This window comes from Gekko japonicus, unplaced genomic scaffold, assembly GCF_001447785.1.
Source record: "Gekko japonicus isolate JY-2015 unplaced genomic scaffold, Gekko_japonicus_V1.1 scaffold1449, whole genome shotgun sequence".
NCBI classification, from domain to species: Eukaryota; Metazoa; Chordata; class Lepidosauria; order Squamata; family Gekkonidae; genus Gekko; species Gekko japonicus.
In genome coordinates, this window is record NW_015173714.1 from 986 (window position 1) to 16,538 (window position 15,553).

At 50.2% G+C, this 15,553-nt stretch overlaps 2 protein-coding genes across 2 annotated transcripts; both read right to left on the bottom strand.

Annotated features, from left to right (window-relative positions):
• Positions 1-654: 654 nt before the first annotated feature.
• Positions 655-7,920, bottom strand: NCLN (nicalin; the record flags this gene model as incomplete). The annotated part of the gene is made up of 3 exons (XM_015423314.1): positions 7,497-7,920; positions 2,202-2,392; positions 655-799 (listed from the first exon to the last, which is right to left on the bottom strand). Coding segments are annotated over exons 1-3 (523 nt in total), but the record flags the coding sequence as incomplete, so codon positions are not given.
• A 5,473-nt stretch (positions 7,921-13,393) lies between these two features.
• S1PR4 (sphingosine-1-phosphate receptor 4) lies at positions 13,394-14,798 on the bottom strand. Its single transcript, XM_015423315.1, has one exon. The coding sequence runs from the start codon at positions 14,747-14,749 to the stop codon at positions 13,394-13,396; it is 1,356 nt and encodes a 451-aa protein (XP_015278801.1). The 5' UTR covers positions 14,750-14,798.
• Positions 14,799-15,553: the final 755 nt, after the last annotated feature.

Sequence of the window (15,553 nt, forward strand, 5' to 3'; positions counted from 1 at the left end):
GTCATGTGGCCGGCATGACTAAACACCAAGGCGCACGAAACGCTGTTACCTTCCCACCAAAGTGGTACCTATTTATCTACTTGCAATTTCTTGCTTTCGAACTGCTAGGTTGGCAGGAGCTGGAACTAGGGAATCACAGTATACAACTTTATAATTGTTTAATATATTGTTTTGGCAATCTTTGATAGTGTTTTTTACTAGTGGAATTTGTATATTTGGGACTCCACTAGTCCCAATTTGGGACTCCACACTAGTCTTTTTCCCTTGTTGTTTGGATTTACGTATTGGGGTGGGCAGGAGAAAGCTTCCACACATTCCCAGCGAGGGGAAGTCCAGCTCCAAGGTCAAGAATGTGCAGACGCCTGGCAGGGCCTGTCCGACACATAGCAGTGCGTGGCCTTCATCCTGCACAGTCGGCGTGATGGCACCAGAATGCAGAAGGAAGAGGCAACTGAAGTGTTTTAACTGCCTTTCTGATGGTGGGTGGAGAGACACAGAATCCAAGCCTGCTAGGTGTGCATTCCAAACAAGAGTCTTTTAGCCTTGATTACACTAAGGTCCTTTATATTAAAAACACACAGGAGGTAAGAGGAATGCAACACACCCTGGTACAACAGATTCCTGAGGAAATCTGCACGACTCTGAGAGACCTACCTTCAGCGGCAGAGGCTGAGCCTTGCGATGCAGAAGCCGCCTGGGTTTGTTCATAGATGGAGAGAAGCTCCTCGTCTTCTTCGGCGAAGTAGACCGGCACGATGGTCTCCATGGCTAGCATTTCGGGCTCTCTCTCCATGAATTGCTGAGGACACAGGACAATGTGCCAGGAGTCAGAGAAAAATCAGGATGTTCCAAAGAAAAGGAAAGAGATGCTTTGGCTGTGCTGCCTTCAGCCCCCCCTTTGCAAAACCGCCTTGTGTTCAACTGCAGTAACGAAATGCTCGTGTGGCATTTGTACGGCCTGTTCTGTTTCTGCTGCTGCTTCCCTTTGCTTCACTGCCAGGCTGACAAGCAGCAGCCATGCCATTCCTCTGTGCCTCGAGGAACGGAAGCTGCCGCTTTGAAAAGGATACTCCATGCGGTGGCTAAGCACCGCGAAGAAGCCTGATGTCCCTGTTCTAGATCTTCCCTCTCCCAGTCTCAGCAGGTGGCAAACTGACAAGATGTCAGCTCTCTGAAAGAGAGAGTCTTGCTTGCAGGATGGTTATGTGAAGCAGTCTGAACACTCTGAAGCATAACTCAGCACATCCCTTCCGTTACCGATCGCCTACGAGAGAGTGTCCCCATCATCTTTCCTAAGCATCCCAGGGTAGATCACTGGTAAAACATGGCAGGATCGTCCAGTGCTAACCTCACCCACCTGCCCACAACTGCTGCTCACCTACAGATCTGACAACAGTTGGGCAAACCACCAGCACAAACACTCAGCTTCTAAGTCAGCGGTTTTCAAACTTTATACTCTCAGCAGACTCTTTCCACGTTAGCTTGCCAGCCAAGGAGCTCCTCAGGTAGTGGTTAAGAGCGGCAGATTCTAATCTGGGAGAACCGGGTTTGATTCCCCACTCTCCCACATGCAGCCAGCTGGGTGACCTTGGGCAAGCCACAGTTCTCTCAGAGCTGTTCTCTCAACAGCAGTCCTCAAAAGAGCTCTCTCAGCCCCACCTATCACACAGGGAGTCTGTTGTGGGGAGAGGAAGGGAAGGAGATTGTAAGCTGCTCTGAGACTCCAAGTGAAGAGCGGGGTATAAATCCAACTCTTCTTCTTCTTCATATTCTGTATTAGTCAGGACAGAATCAGTCAGGCCATACGGACTCACAGATGGTGCACAGGGTCCAGCAGCATACCCTAGAACTCATTCTATTCCCCCTTGGGGCTAGGCATTGCAGGAGAAGACTTGCCTGTCTTTCAGGGAACCCGCTCTGCCCATACAGACCTTCTTACTGTGGGACTTCACCACTGTTTGCAAACACAACCATTATACCAGCAAGCTAACATGACTGCTCAGCCCAAACTTCATGCAGACATCTTTTTACAATCAGGGTTTCGAGTAACAGAACACCCCGATTCCCCCCCCCCCAAGAGCACTACTGATGCAAACATTCCCCATTCCAGATCTACTCTCTGAGAAACTCAGAAGGCAGCAGACTTGGCCAAACATCTATTGGGAAGACTTCCGCCGCCGTGCTCCAAAAGGGATGCTTACCCGGATGACATCCTGAGGCACCGACGACATGCTCTGCGGCAGGATGATCACCACGGCGCCGGCTGACTGGCGGAGGGCCTTCTGGTACTGCTCGTAGGAAAAGTCCATTAGCCGCATCATCACGCAGCGCCGACTCAGCACGTCCGCTTCCACCGTGCGCGCCTCTGTGTTCAGCACAGCATTACGGGTGCCTGGTGGGAGCAGAGGAAGGGACCTCGTAAGCAGCCACAACGAGGCTCTGGAGCCAAGGACAGCCTCCAACTCCCAGCCCCAAGAGAAGTGTCAGGGAGTGTATAGAAATTTTGCTTTCTGCTTTCTATAATCCATGCCTTCTCCTGTGATTACATTCTGATAACATGCTGTGTCTTATTTCCTCTCGCAGGCCAAGTGGCCGACCATTTGGCCAGAGAAACTTTATAACCATGCCATATAACCACACATTCTTTCACACCTCTAAGGGAAGAGGCAGACCTGATGGTTCCTGGCTCTGCCTCACATGCAAAAAGTCGCATAGGCAAAGGAGAAGCTGGAGTTTGGGGTCATGTGACTGCAGGCGTGGTCCCCAAACTTCTAGCCTATCCCCACATGCAACTATGACAACCAACAATTGGGCACACCCATGCCCACTCGCAATTGGCTAATAGCGACATCTAATTTGTGACTGGAATTGGGCTATAATTGTTGATTCCTATGGGAATGATCTCTCTCTTAGCTCTTGCTCTCTGTGCTTGTTTTATTGCACCTGAAATGCAGCCCTTGAGGGACAAAGGGTGGCTTTGTGAACTGGATGCATGCTTGCACAAGATGGGATTCCTACTCAAAATCCCTTGGTGCTAACTGGATTATCCAGCCAGCCGAGGCCGTATTTACTATCCCAGCTCCTTCCCCCGAACTGCTTGGGAATTTTGATCGGGCTCCTGCTTTAGATGCTCCCTTTCAACAATTGCTCTGCTATTACCATTTATCTATGCTTTTCAGCTTTTTGTGCCGCTTTACAGAAATGTCAGCTTTGTGAAGAGGGAGAGGCCGTGGCTCAGCGGTGGAGCACCTGCTTTGCAGGTACAAGGTCCCAAGTTCAATGCTTGATGCATGCAGTTAAAAGGATCGTGTAGGAGGCAAGATGAAAGACCTCTAGCTGATCCCTGGGAGAACTGCCATCAGTCACAGGAGACCACGATAGCCTTACAGATCCAAGAGCCTGACTCTGTCAAATACAGCATCACGGGCTCGTGACCCCGTTGCTCTGTTGCCCCAGCGCGCATGGTCTCCAGCACATTTTCAAATGGTTAAGTGGCCCCTTGCTGGGAGAAAACATACAGGCTGCCAATACGTTTCCTCCAGCAGAGCAAAGGGCATCTCTGGAGGGCTGTTTTCAGGCAGGAAAATGATGTGTGTGGGGGGACTGGCTCCCATCCGCTTCAAAAGCTCCTCCAAATTAGCCCCCCCCCCGGTAACAGCTGCAACTCTGCTCCACAGGGACAATACGTTTCACTAGGAATCAGATGCTTTTCTCCCGGGCTGGTTTCCTCAGCTAAATCAAGCCACCAGGACTGGCGGGAGCGCCGCACAGTGTCCAGTGAAACAGGACACTGGACAGGAGGCCCCCCGGAAGCCTCGAGGATAAGGCGCTACAGGCTTGGCACCTGCTGCACAGCTCTGCTGAAATCACGAGGCTTAAAACTCATGCCTGGTTTGTCCCAGGAGCCAGAACACAGCATGCCACCTCATTTATTATCTGTGGGGCGGCTTGGGGAGTCCCTTCGTATTTACAGCCTCGTCACTTATTCATTCATGAAAACATTTATATCCCACCTTTCCTCATGGTTCAAGGCAGCTTACAATCATAGTTCAAACAGGTAGCAAACTTCACAATCCCCCTCCACAGATGCACTCAGACTGGAACACATCACAGAGTTAGGGTGATGTAGAGGCTAGAGCAGGGGTCCCCAACACGGGGCCCAGCAAGTGATTTCAGAAAGCGGGCAGGGCCAGGTCGGGTTTAACATAAGAGAACTTAAGAGAAGCCAATGTTGGATCAGGCGAATGGCCCATCCAGTCCAACACTCTGCCACACAGTGGCCAAAAATACCAGGCGCCATCAGGAGGTCCAGCAGTGGGGCCAGGACACTAGAAGCCCTCCCACTGTTGCACCCCAAAGCACCAAGAATATAGAGCATCATTTGCCCCAGACCGAGAGTTCCTGTCTATACCTTGTGCCACTGGGGATTACATTGGCTGTGCAGAGTTTGAGTCCAGTGGCACCTTTAAGACCAATGAAGTTTCCCTCTGGGTATAAGCTTTTATGTGCCAACCTAGCAGTTCGAAAGCAAGAAATTGCAAGTAGATAAACAGATACCGCTCCAGTGGGAAGGTAACAGCGTTCCGTGCACCTCGGTGTCTAGTCATGCCAGCCACACGACCACGGAAACGTCTTCGGACAGCGGTGGCTCTTCGGCTTGGAAACTGAGATGAGCACTGCAACCCTAGAGTCGGATTTGACTGGCTTTCGAGCAAGGGAAACCTTTACCTTACACTTGGAAATGCGGATGCACATGGAAGATTATACCCAGAATTCCTACAAGTGCCACTGGGACTCAAACTTTGTTTTGTTGCTTCAGACCGACATGGCTACCCACCTGAATCTACCAAACGCAACAGACGCTAGCTGTTGCAGATTTTCCGGGCTGTATGGCCGTGGTCTTGGCATTGTAGGACCTGACGTTTCGCCAGTAGCTGTGACTGGCATCCTCAGAGGTATAACACAGAACATCTGACAATAGCACTACAGGTAAGATTAGAACCTCCTCAGGAAACAGGAGACCTCCGCAGGAAACAATCCAAATACAAAAAGAACCTCCTCAGGAAAGCTCCTCCATTAGCATGTTCACAGCCTGGGGAACTCCTACAAGATAATGACTCAGCCCTACCCCACCTTCCTGAGTAGATAAAAATTACCTGCCTACCATTTTTCTTCTCACCTTGACACAGAGAGTACTCCATCTTTCTGTGTTATACCTCTGAGGATGCCAGTCACAGCTACTGGCGAAACGTCAGGTCCTGCAATGCCAAGACCACGGCCACACAACCCAGAAAATCTGCAACAGCTAATGAACTCTGGCCGTGAAAGCCTTCAACACCATATTGCAACAGATACTGTTCCCGAGCCTAGAGAATGATGGGAATCATTCAACCTCAATCAATCAACCTCACTTGCTGTCTTCCGCACACTGCTTGTTGTCCTCTCACCCCACAGGAAGGATGTGGGCCACAAAGGAGTTCCTGGAGATATCCCCACAAAGTTGCAACACACGTTCCCCTTGCTACATACCCTCCCCAGCCCCTTCTCCTAAGGAAGGAACTGGTAAGACCGGCAGAACAGCTCTGTAACATCCTGCACACTCCCCCTCTGGGGTTACACATAGGCAGATGGTTCAAAGCCATTCAGATAGGGCATATAACCACCACCTCATGGGGGGAGGGAGAGAAACACACCTTGTGGGAGACTGCTGTGAGTCATTACTACTACACAGAAATGTTGCAATGTTCAGCTAGCTAACCAGGTAGATAGAATGACTGAAAGAGATTTGAAAAGGTGCCCCCTAATCCAACAACCAGATTTCTTTCCTGTGTTATTTTTAATATGCACGCTTCCAAAAGCATAGGCAGCTGGGCACCATCTTAGAAGCAACATTCCTCACCCCTGGAAACGCCTCTTCCAAAATGGAGCTTGCCGTGGCAGGCAGATATATTTTTAAAAAATACATGCTCTGCTTTAGCATTTTTTGTGGACGCAAACCTCTGCAGTGTCGATTGATTAAAACTAAGGCCCCGGTCACACGGGCCGGATATCGCGCGGGGGGTGGGGGTGGCTAATTGCCCCGGCCCAGTTTGATCCGCGATTACGCGATCAGACGCGCCGGCGGCATATCACAGGTCCTTCCCTCGGCGCCGGTGGGTAAACGAGGGACCGGAGGGGAATGCCTCCGCCACAATCCCACCACGGGCGTCTGGAGGCAGCCCGTGGCAAACGTTTACTAGTACCTTGGGGGTACTAGTTTTTTAATGTGCATTATCGGCAGTAAGCCACGGGTGCGCTCCACTTCCCAGATGTTGGGGTGTGATCACGCCCACCATCCGTGCCTCTCCCACGGCAACTTTGCCGTGTAACCGGGGCCTAAATCTGCAGTCCTAGTCACACTTGTTTGAGAGCTAAGTGTCATTACATTCTGGGTGATGGAAACCCAGAGGGAAGTCCACAACAAGATCTGTTTAACTAACTGGACAGTAGTCTCTGATGCAAAGTCATGTTAATAGCAATAACCACACCAACATTGCAACCCACATGGCAAAGCCCATTGACTTTAATAGGCTTAGAAGGGCAGAATCATGTTCCAGATTCCCATTCCCTTCTTTATCAAGAACATTCACAAGGCCACTTTTCTGTCAATGAGCTCTTTACGGGTCACGCACACAAAAGTTTAAAAATACGAAAAAACGCTAAAAGCTTGCCAAAATATGACCCTTCAGGCGTCATCAACCGGGGACAACAGGAATGCAGCGGATTAACAGGGACATTTATCCCCACTCTCGTAGTGGCCAAGGGGCGGGCTGTCAGAGGAGTTCAAGCCCAACCCTTGCCGTAAAGATAGATCCCGTTGGTCAGCCCTATTGGTTTGATGCAGTGCAACAAATTTAGAGTCCAATGGGCACCTTTAAGACCAACAAAGGTTTATTCAAGGTATGAGCTTGAATAAACCTTTGTTGGACTTAAAGGCGTGTGCGTGCACACGAAAGTCACATGGTGAACTTTGCGGCAGGGCAACAGATTTAGAGTCCAATGGGCGCCTTTAAGACCAACAAAGGTTTATTCAAGATATGAGCTTTTGTGTGCACGCTCATACCTTGAATCAAGGGTCATTTCGTAGAAAAAGAGGTGCAGGAGCTCATTAGTATAACTCATTAGCATAACTGCCCTGCCGTAAAGTTCACCGCGTGACTTCGGGCCAGGCACTCGCTCTCGGCACACTCCCACCCCCGCCTGCCTCACAGGGCTGTTGTTGGGAGGGCAAGAGCGGGGCGGGGGCGGCCCTGAACCTCTGCAGAGAGAAAAGGCCGGGAGCGCCGACCGAGGCGTGCAGCAAAAGCACTCCCGAGGCTCCCGGGTCCTCGCCCCGAAGGGGTCGATGCCGCCGGACCGGGGTCCTTATTAGCATAATTTATTCGCCCATGCAAATCGCCACGCCCCCTCCCTCTCCTGGACGGGTGCCGGCAGGGCCCCCTCGGCCGCCCCCTCACCGTAGGGCTGCCCGCCGAGCTCGTACTGCTGCATGCGGTAGACGGTGAACTCGTGGGCGGCCGAGGCGGGCGGCGGGCCCAGCAGCAGGAGCAGGACGGCCGGCAGCACCAGCAGGAAGCTAAGCGGCAGGCACGAGGCCTTGAGCAGCACCGAGCCCAGCACCTCCTCGCCCGCCTCCTCCAGCATCGCGGCGGCTCGGTTCAGGCGGCGGCACCGGGGGAGAGAGGGAGGCCGGGCGGGCAGGCAGACAGGCGGAGGCGCTTCACTCGACAGCCCTGGCTCCCTCACACCGTCGCCTCAGCCAGCGCGAGGCCGGCCGCCGGGCACGCTGGGAAATGGAGTCCGTCCCCCGTTCCCACGGCCCTGGCGCGCAAGGTATGCTGGGAGTTGGAGGCTGCTTTCCCCCTCTTCCTTCCCGCAATAGGTGATTGGGGGAAAGGGCAGGGTCGGCTCGAGGAACTGTCAAACTGGCCTGCCTGCCTGCCTCGGTGAGGCCGCCCTTTCCCGTGGGACGATGGGAAATGGAGGTGACCCCTCAGGGTACGCGCTAAGCATTCTGGGAGTTGGAGGCTTCTCTTTCTCTCACACACAGACAGATTCCAAACAGGAATAACAAGCTTAGTTTATATGGTTACCCTTTGTTTGGGTTTAATTCGGGGGCGGGGAACATAGTGAATGAAATAAATATGTCAACATTGGATACATCTGCCCACCAATCTCCAATTTTGACATATTTATTTCATTCACTATGTTTCCCCCGCCCCAGAATTAAACCCAAACAAATGGTAACCATGTAGAGACAACGCCCTCATACTCCCAGAGACATGATACAGGACAAGCTGGCCGTTTGTGATAGGGAAAGTATTCTTTAGATTAGGCATCTCTGTCTTTGTTTGACTGCAACTTGAACATGAACTGGATCTACTTGAATAAATGGAAGTTTTTGCCTTTTGCAGTATACTTTTAGGGAGATTTTTTTAACTGCACCAAGTATCATGCTTCAATGACGGGGCAAAACTCTGCTATATTAACCAAATAGCCTAATAGTTAATACTTAACGCTTTGCTTCGGTTCTGTGGGTTTTTTTTAGATTCCTGGTTGGTTCTACAACCCAAATCCTATTTCATTGTTTATTGAATGTCCCATCCTGTTGATTGTACTGACTCGCTCTGTGTGATCTACCGTGAGTCCCAGTGGGAAAGTTGGAGTATAGATAATGTAAATAAAATAAAATAAATAGCCATGGGAGGAAAGAGATGGAAGGAAGATGATGGGATGCCATTGCAAGCCAATGTGCATGAGCATATTCCACCGCGTTCAAAATGTACCTGCTCCCATTTGTCCCTTAGGGTTTCCCTTGCTCGAGAGCTAATCAAATCCGACTCTAGGGTTGCAGTGCTCATCTCCGTTTCCAAGCCGAAGAGCCAGCGCTGTCCAAAGACTTTTTCTGTGGTCATGTGGCCAGCATGACTAAACGCCGAGGCACATGGAACGCTGTTACCTTCCCACTGAAGTGGTACCTATTTATCTACTTGCAATTTCTTGCTTTCGAACTGCCAGGTTCGAGTGCTAGTGTCACATGGCACTTGGTCTTGAACTGCCGAGCTTAAACCTCTGAGCCACCACGGGCCCACTTGTCCCTTACTCAGAGATTAACCTCTAGACAAGCCAAGAGTTCTCCAAAATGGGGACAGAGACAGGCAAAATGAGCAAGGGGGGAACCATGTACAACCCTGAACTCCTTTTAGGAAGGGCAAAAAATTTGCTAGATTGATATGGATTAGTAGGAATTGTACAAGAGGGGCGCACACGGAGAAGAAGAATCCTATTTTCCACCCCCAGCTCCAACTTTGGCTTGGATTGCTACAACTACAGCAACTCAACATATCAACTGAACTCCAGGATTGGGGCCAAGTGTCTGTGTCTTTGCCTGCACAGATACCATTATTAATGGGGGAAGGGGGGTAGTGTCAATATCTGGAGGGTTACCTCCAGGGGTCTTTTCGTAGAAAAAGAGCTGCAGGAGCTCATTAGCATATGGTATGCTAATGAGCTACTAGGCGATTAGCCTATGCCATGCCACCTGACATCACCAGAAGTGATGTCAGCAAAAGGAGGGGGGGAGGCATCTTCAAAAGCCTCCCCTTCCCTTCCCCAGCTGGCCTGGGGGGTGGGGAGCAAAGAGAGAAGGGGTTTAAAGTTTAAACCCCTTCTCACTAGAGTTGGGCCACAGAAGGAGGAAAGAGGGAAGGAAAGAGAGAGAGTAGAGAGAAGGAAAGAAGGAAGGAAAGAGGGAAAGAAAGAGAAGGAAAGAAGGAAGGAAAGAGAGAAGGGAAGAAGTAGGGAATGAGGGAAAGGAGGAAAAAAGAAGATAAGGCAGGAAAGAAAGAAGGGAAGAAAGAGGGAAAGGAGCGAATTTTTAAACTCAGATTGTTCTACAAACTTCGTCTCCCCACTCCCAGTGTTTAGAAACCTATATGATAATTCCTGGCTATTAAATGTAGCAATCAGGGCTGTGGTTTTTCCATCCGCTTTCAAAAAGTAGAATGAAAAAGGCCGTTGTGACATCTGTGGAGCAATCCCCCCCCCCCCCCCCCCCGGCACACACAATCTGCATATTTGAACATCTCAAGCTTTGAACAGCAAGCCAGGCCATCACAAACCATTGCACAATCAGTACAAGTGTTGCCTGGAATGGGAAATTTGGCAACATCCGATCCTCTGCATTCTCCACGCTTGAGGTGAGAAGAAAATCAAACCTGCCAATTATGGAAAGGCCTGCCCACTCCCAAACTACATTTCAGTGCATAGGTAAAGTAAAGGTAAAGGTTCCCTTGCTTGAAAGCCAGTCGAATCTGACTCTAGGGTTGCGGTGCTCATCTCCGTTTCAAAGCCGAAGAGCCAGCGCTGTCCGAAGACGTTTCCGTGGTCATGTGGCCGGCATGACTAAACACGAAGGCGCACGGAACGCTGTTACCTTCCCACCAAAGTGGTACCTATTTATCTACTTGCAATGTCTTGCTTTCGAACTGCTAGGTTGGCAGGAGCTGGAACTAGAGACAGGAGCTCACCCCGTCTTGCGGCACCCGGGTCTTGAACTGCTGAACTACTGACCTTCCACAGCCTGCAGTTCTGTTATTCATAGGGCCGAGCAGATTTCTTCCATTTTGTTTCCTTATTTCCCCCAAATTTTGCCATGAATTTTAATTCATTTGCATGAATTCAGCCGCCCTGAGCCCGTTCGCGGGTAGGGCGGGGTAAAAATGCAAAAAAAAAAAATGTTTCTCCCCCCTGTACTATCAGGCATACATATTGAAGACAAGAAGAGAAGAGATTGGATTTATACCCCGCCCTTCATACCTGAAGGAGTCTCAGAGCAGTTTACAATCCCTTTCTCTTCCCCTCACTACAACAGACACCCTGTGACGTAGGCGAGGCTGAGAGAGCCCTTTCGAGAACAGCTCTCAGAAAACTGTGACTGACCCAAGGTCACACCACCAGCTGCAAGTGGAGGCGCGGGGAATCAAACCCGGATCTCTCGGATTAGAGTCCATGCTCTTAACCACTACACCAAACTGGCATATAGTGATAAAACGCTACACAAGAGCAATCCTTATGCCATCGAACATACACTTTGGTATGCATAAAAAAGACCAAGGAATTGACATTCTGGCAAATGGGGAGAACTTATGCTCAACCGAGATGGGGACCCCAGCAAGGGGCTTTCAAGGTAAGTGAGAAGCAGAGGTGGCTGCTGCCGTGGCCTTCCTCTGCAGAGCCTTCCTCGGTGGTCTCTTTTCCCAGTACCCACCCTGCTTAGCTTCTGAGATCTGACAAGACTGGAGTATACCAGGCTGCCTTCCCTCCTGGGGATGAAACTTAGAGGAAGAAAGTGATAGACGCATTGCTACCTATGAAGAGCTGCCAACTTTGTTGAGCTGAGATGCTAGAGGAACAGTGAGCACCAGAGATATTTTGTAATCTTTGCTTTATTTACAGGCATACGAGTAGGACACACCCATGTATAATGGCTACAAGCGTACAAGTAGAACATACCAGTGTAAAACGGGCACTCCTTCAGCAGACAGCACATCTACTGATAGAACGTCCTATCCCGAGATAACAGTTTTTGACTCCAGCTCTCTCTCTCCCAGTTCTGCAGTGCCATTTGTCACTTGTGCCAGCAAAACTGTCATGGTGTCTAGGTAGAATGCCCATCCAGAAAAATATTCAGTCATTAAAAAAAAAAAAAAAGTAACACACTTGGATTAAATGTTGTTGGGTGAAGCCACTCCAAAGAATCGAGTGGCTAAGCTTAGCAATGATAACCATGCAGATTTCTCTCTTGCTTACTGAGCATGATAAGCAGGCATTCCAACCAACCATGAACAGAGAAGAAGAGATTGGATTTATACCCCCTTCACTTGGAGTCTCAAAGTGGCTCACAATCTCCTTTCCTTCCCCCTCCCCAGAACAGACACCCTGTGAGGCACGTGGGGCTGAGAGAGTTCTTTCGAGGACTGCTCTTGAGAGAACAGCTCTGAGAGAACTTGTGACTGACCCAAGGTCACACCAGCAGCTGCATGTGGAGGAGTGGGGAATCAAACCCAGTTCTCCCAGATTAGAGTCCGCACTCTTAACTACTACACCAAACTGGCTCTCAAACACCAAACTGGCTCTCTCAAGTGGTGACCCAAGTGATAATAAAAATGGAGCCATTCTGTTTTAGTGGCTCACTTGTTGTCATGGGTCAGTAACAGAGCAGGCCTCCCCCTCCCCCCTCTTACAGAAAGGGCACTGCAATTTAGGATACTTTAGATCATTATCATGAGTGTATCCTAATTTTAAAACCACTACCCAGAACTGAGTGGTTTGGTTCAGGCAACGCACTCAACCCTGGGTTTAGCTATGGTCAGTTTTTTAAGCCATAATTCAGCTCGCAGATGACCATTCAGATCCTTGACAAGTGCTGGTTTCATCACCCCACCTGAGATCAGAATTGGAATGAGGACAAGTAGCAGAGAACAAGAATTTGGGACCGAACCAGAATTTGCACACTGTGCAAAACTGTACTTAGACTGTGTTTAACCAAAGCTTGAGTCCAGTCAGGCACCTTTAACATAACACCAACAAAGTTTAATTCTAGGGATAAGCTTTTGTGTGCATGTGTGGTCTTCAAGATGCCACTGGACTCCAACTTTGTTCTGTTGCTTCAGACGAACACAGCCACCCACCTGCATCTGTGTTTAATCAAATGACTTCCAAACAGGGTTTCAGTCTCCTGCCTTGATGTATCCTCCCTGTACCTAGCCATAGTAACTGGTGTGGCCTGCATTCGGACAATCCTACTCATCTTGATTTGGTGCGACGCCTGAACCAAGTTTGATGCTCAAGCTTTTATGCTAATTATAGTTCAAAATTCCAGCCCACGGTTCGAGGTTTCATATGGTCAGGCAAAGCATGGTCAAGAGCTGCTGTCATTCCCTGTCTCCTCGGCTCTCTGGAGCACTCGAGGTGTCATAGCAGCTTGTCAGTTTGCACATTGCACCAGCCCCTAGTTAGCACAAACCACGGTTTACAAGCTCACTTGGTCTGTGATTCTGATTAGCCAGCTAAGCATAACTCGCAGATGTCTATCAATCTGGAGGTCTCACTAACCTCAGATAAAGGTTCCCTGGCACTGGTTTAGCCTAACATGTAAACTGGGCCTATGTATTGGTTAAACTGGAATAGTTCAGGGCTGCCTATACTGAATCTGAAAACGGACTGAATACATGAAAGCAGCACACAAGCAAATCCAAGGAAGAGGCCACAAGAATGGGAATTGGTGGTACTATCAGTCGACTCTCCTAGTTTACTTCTCAGTTAACCATCTGCTGGAACACACCTTGCTAGACTAATAGCTCTTTAGGCTGAACGGTGAATCTCGCTCCTCGTGTCCAGAACGGTCGAGATTCCAGTTCACTTTATATAGTACATTTGTATCCCACCTTTCCTCTGGGGATTCAGGGAGATATATGTGGCTAGCCTGCTGCAAATCGGATGTGTCGTCTGGCGGCACAGTACTCAGTGCGCTGGAATTACTGGAAAGAGGCTCTCTGGCCCTCTTCGCGTTGAGTGCCTTGGAATTTCGGAAGCTCTCCTGTGGTTTCAAGGAGCTTTCCGTGGAAGATCCCGCTGGGATATCGGCCACGGCGAGGCATTCTCCAGGGCAGCAGCAGCAGAGTAACTCTAGGACTGCTCTCCTCACTTCCTGGCTCCTGAAGGAGTAGATGATGGGATTGATGAAGGAGTTGGCCACCGCCAAGGTCAAAGCCCAGTCCAAGTATTTGTGGAGCTTCCAGCTCCTAGTCTGAGAAAAGATGTCCATCAGTAGGAGGATGAAGAGGGGGATCCAGCAAAACAGAAAGGCGAAAAGGATGATCAAGACCGTGGTCAGCAGCCGTAGCGACCTCTTGCGGCCACACCTTGACGTGGCTTGCCAGTTGCTCCTCGAGACCTGGCGGTAGATGGAGGCATACAGTGCCACTATGCCCACCAAGATGATGATGAACATGACCACCGAGAAGAGAATGTAATTCTTGGCATAGAGGGGCAGCAGTGTGGAACAGTTGGGCAGATCACAAAGACAGTTCCAGCCCGACAAAGGGAGCAAGCCGACGATGACAGCCAGGACCCAACAGGAGAACAAGAGGCCCCTCAGGCGGGCCTTCTTGCTGGTCTCGTTCTCAGCGATGGACTTCACCATGGTGCTGTAGCGCTCGATCGCCGTCACTAACAGGCTGAAGGTGGAGGCTGCCAAGGCGACGAAGAGGACCCCCTCCCGAAGGAACCACATTGTGGGTGACAGGCGGAAGGTTCTGCTCCCTGACAGGCAGAGGTTGACCATGAAGGCCACGCCAGTCAAGAGGTCACTGAGAGTGATGCTGGCGATGCAAGAGTAGACCCAACGGCGGGCTTGCAGCTTCCGAGCGATGGCCAGGAGGACAAGCAGATTCTCCATGACAATGAGGCAGCCGGCAGCAAGGAAGACCACCTTGAGGGTGCCCACGGTGTCTTCCTGGGGCCGCCGGTTAGCCATCCTTCCCGTGAGATTGTAGTGGTGCAGGATGAGGTGGCTGTTGTCTGTGGCAGCATAGTGTAGGCAGAGGTCCATGCCACGGACCAAACCGAGCTGAGCTTCTAGGAGCTCGGTGGTAAGAGCTGGAGGCGGGGAGGTGGAAGATGCCATGGTAGAACCCAAGTCAGGCATCTCCCTGAAAACTCTGACAAAATGGGATCAGATTGTTATTGCATGAAGGGCGGACGTCTGAGTGGAAGTGAAAGTCAAGGCAGCAACCGTCTCAGCCTCTGACAAAAGGAATCTGGCTCCCGCCGCCGTTTGTGTTAGTGCCGTGGATGCAAACTTGGCATTCAAGCCTACAGCAGATGAGGCAAGAGTTGTTGGTTAGGATAAGATGGTGTAAGGGCCAGAGGTTAATCGATGTGTGCCTGGGGAACAAGAACCAGCAGCGCAGACCCCAGAATGCCTTGCACCCGTTGCAGCAGAACCAGGGCAGTTGTTTCGGCCAAACGGGTCACAGGCCCCCCCAAAGAGGGAGGCTCGAAGTTCCCTCTCCCCGGCAGTTCACGGTTCTGCAAAAGAGAATGGAGAAGAAGGGTAAACAAGAGAGGGTCTCAAAGTGGCAAGAGGTCACCGGAGGACACCGTTTCCTGTTGTTTAAGACTTCTCCGGCTATCGGCGTCACCTCCGCCAGCGCCTGCTGTTTTTTAGAGCGGGTGGCACAACTTCGAAGTCAAACGCGGCTGATAGTTCTTCTTTTTTTCCTTTCACATTCAAAAATATTTTTTAAGCTCACCAAAAAAAAAAAAGAGAGAGAGCAATCCAAAAGTAAAACTATTATAACACGATCGACCGGTAGACACTCCCAGAAAACCTAGGCTAGACCTAAAAAATTTTGTACAATTTCCGTACACCCACATAACAACTCACATTGATACGTGTATAACAATAACCTTAACAGTTTTAACCAGATTCTAACATCATGTCTACATG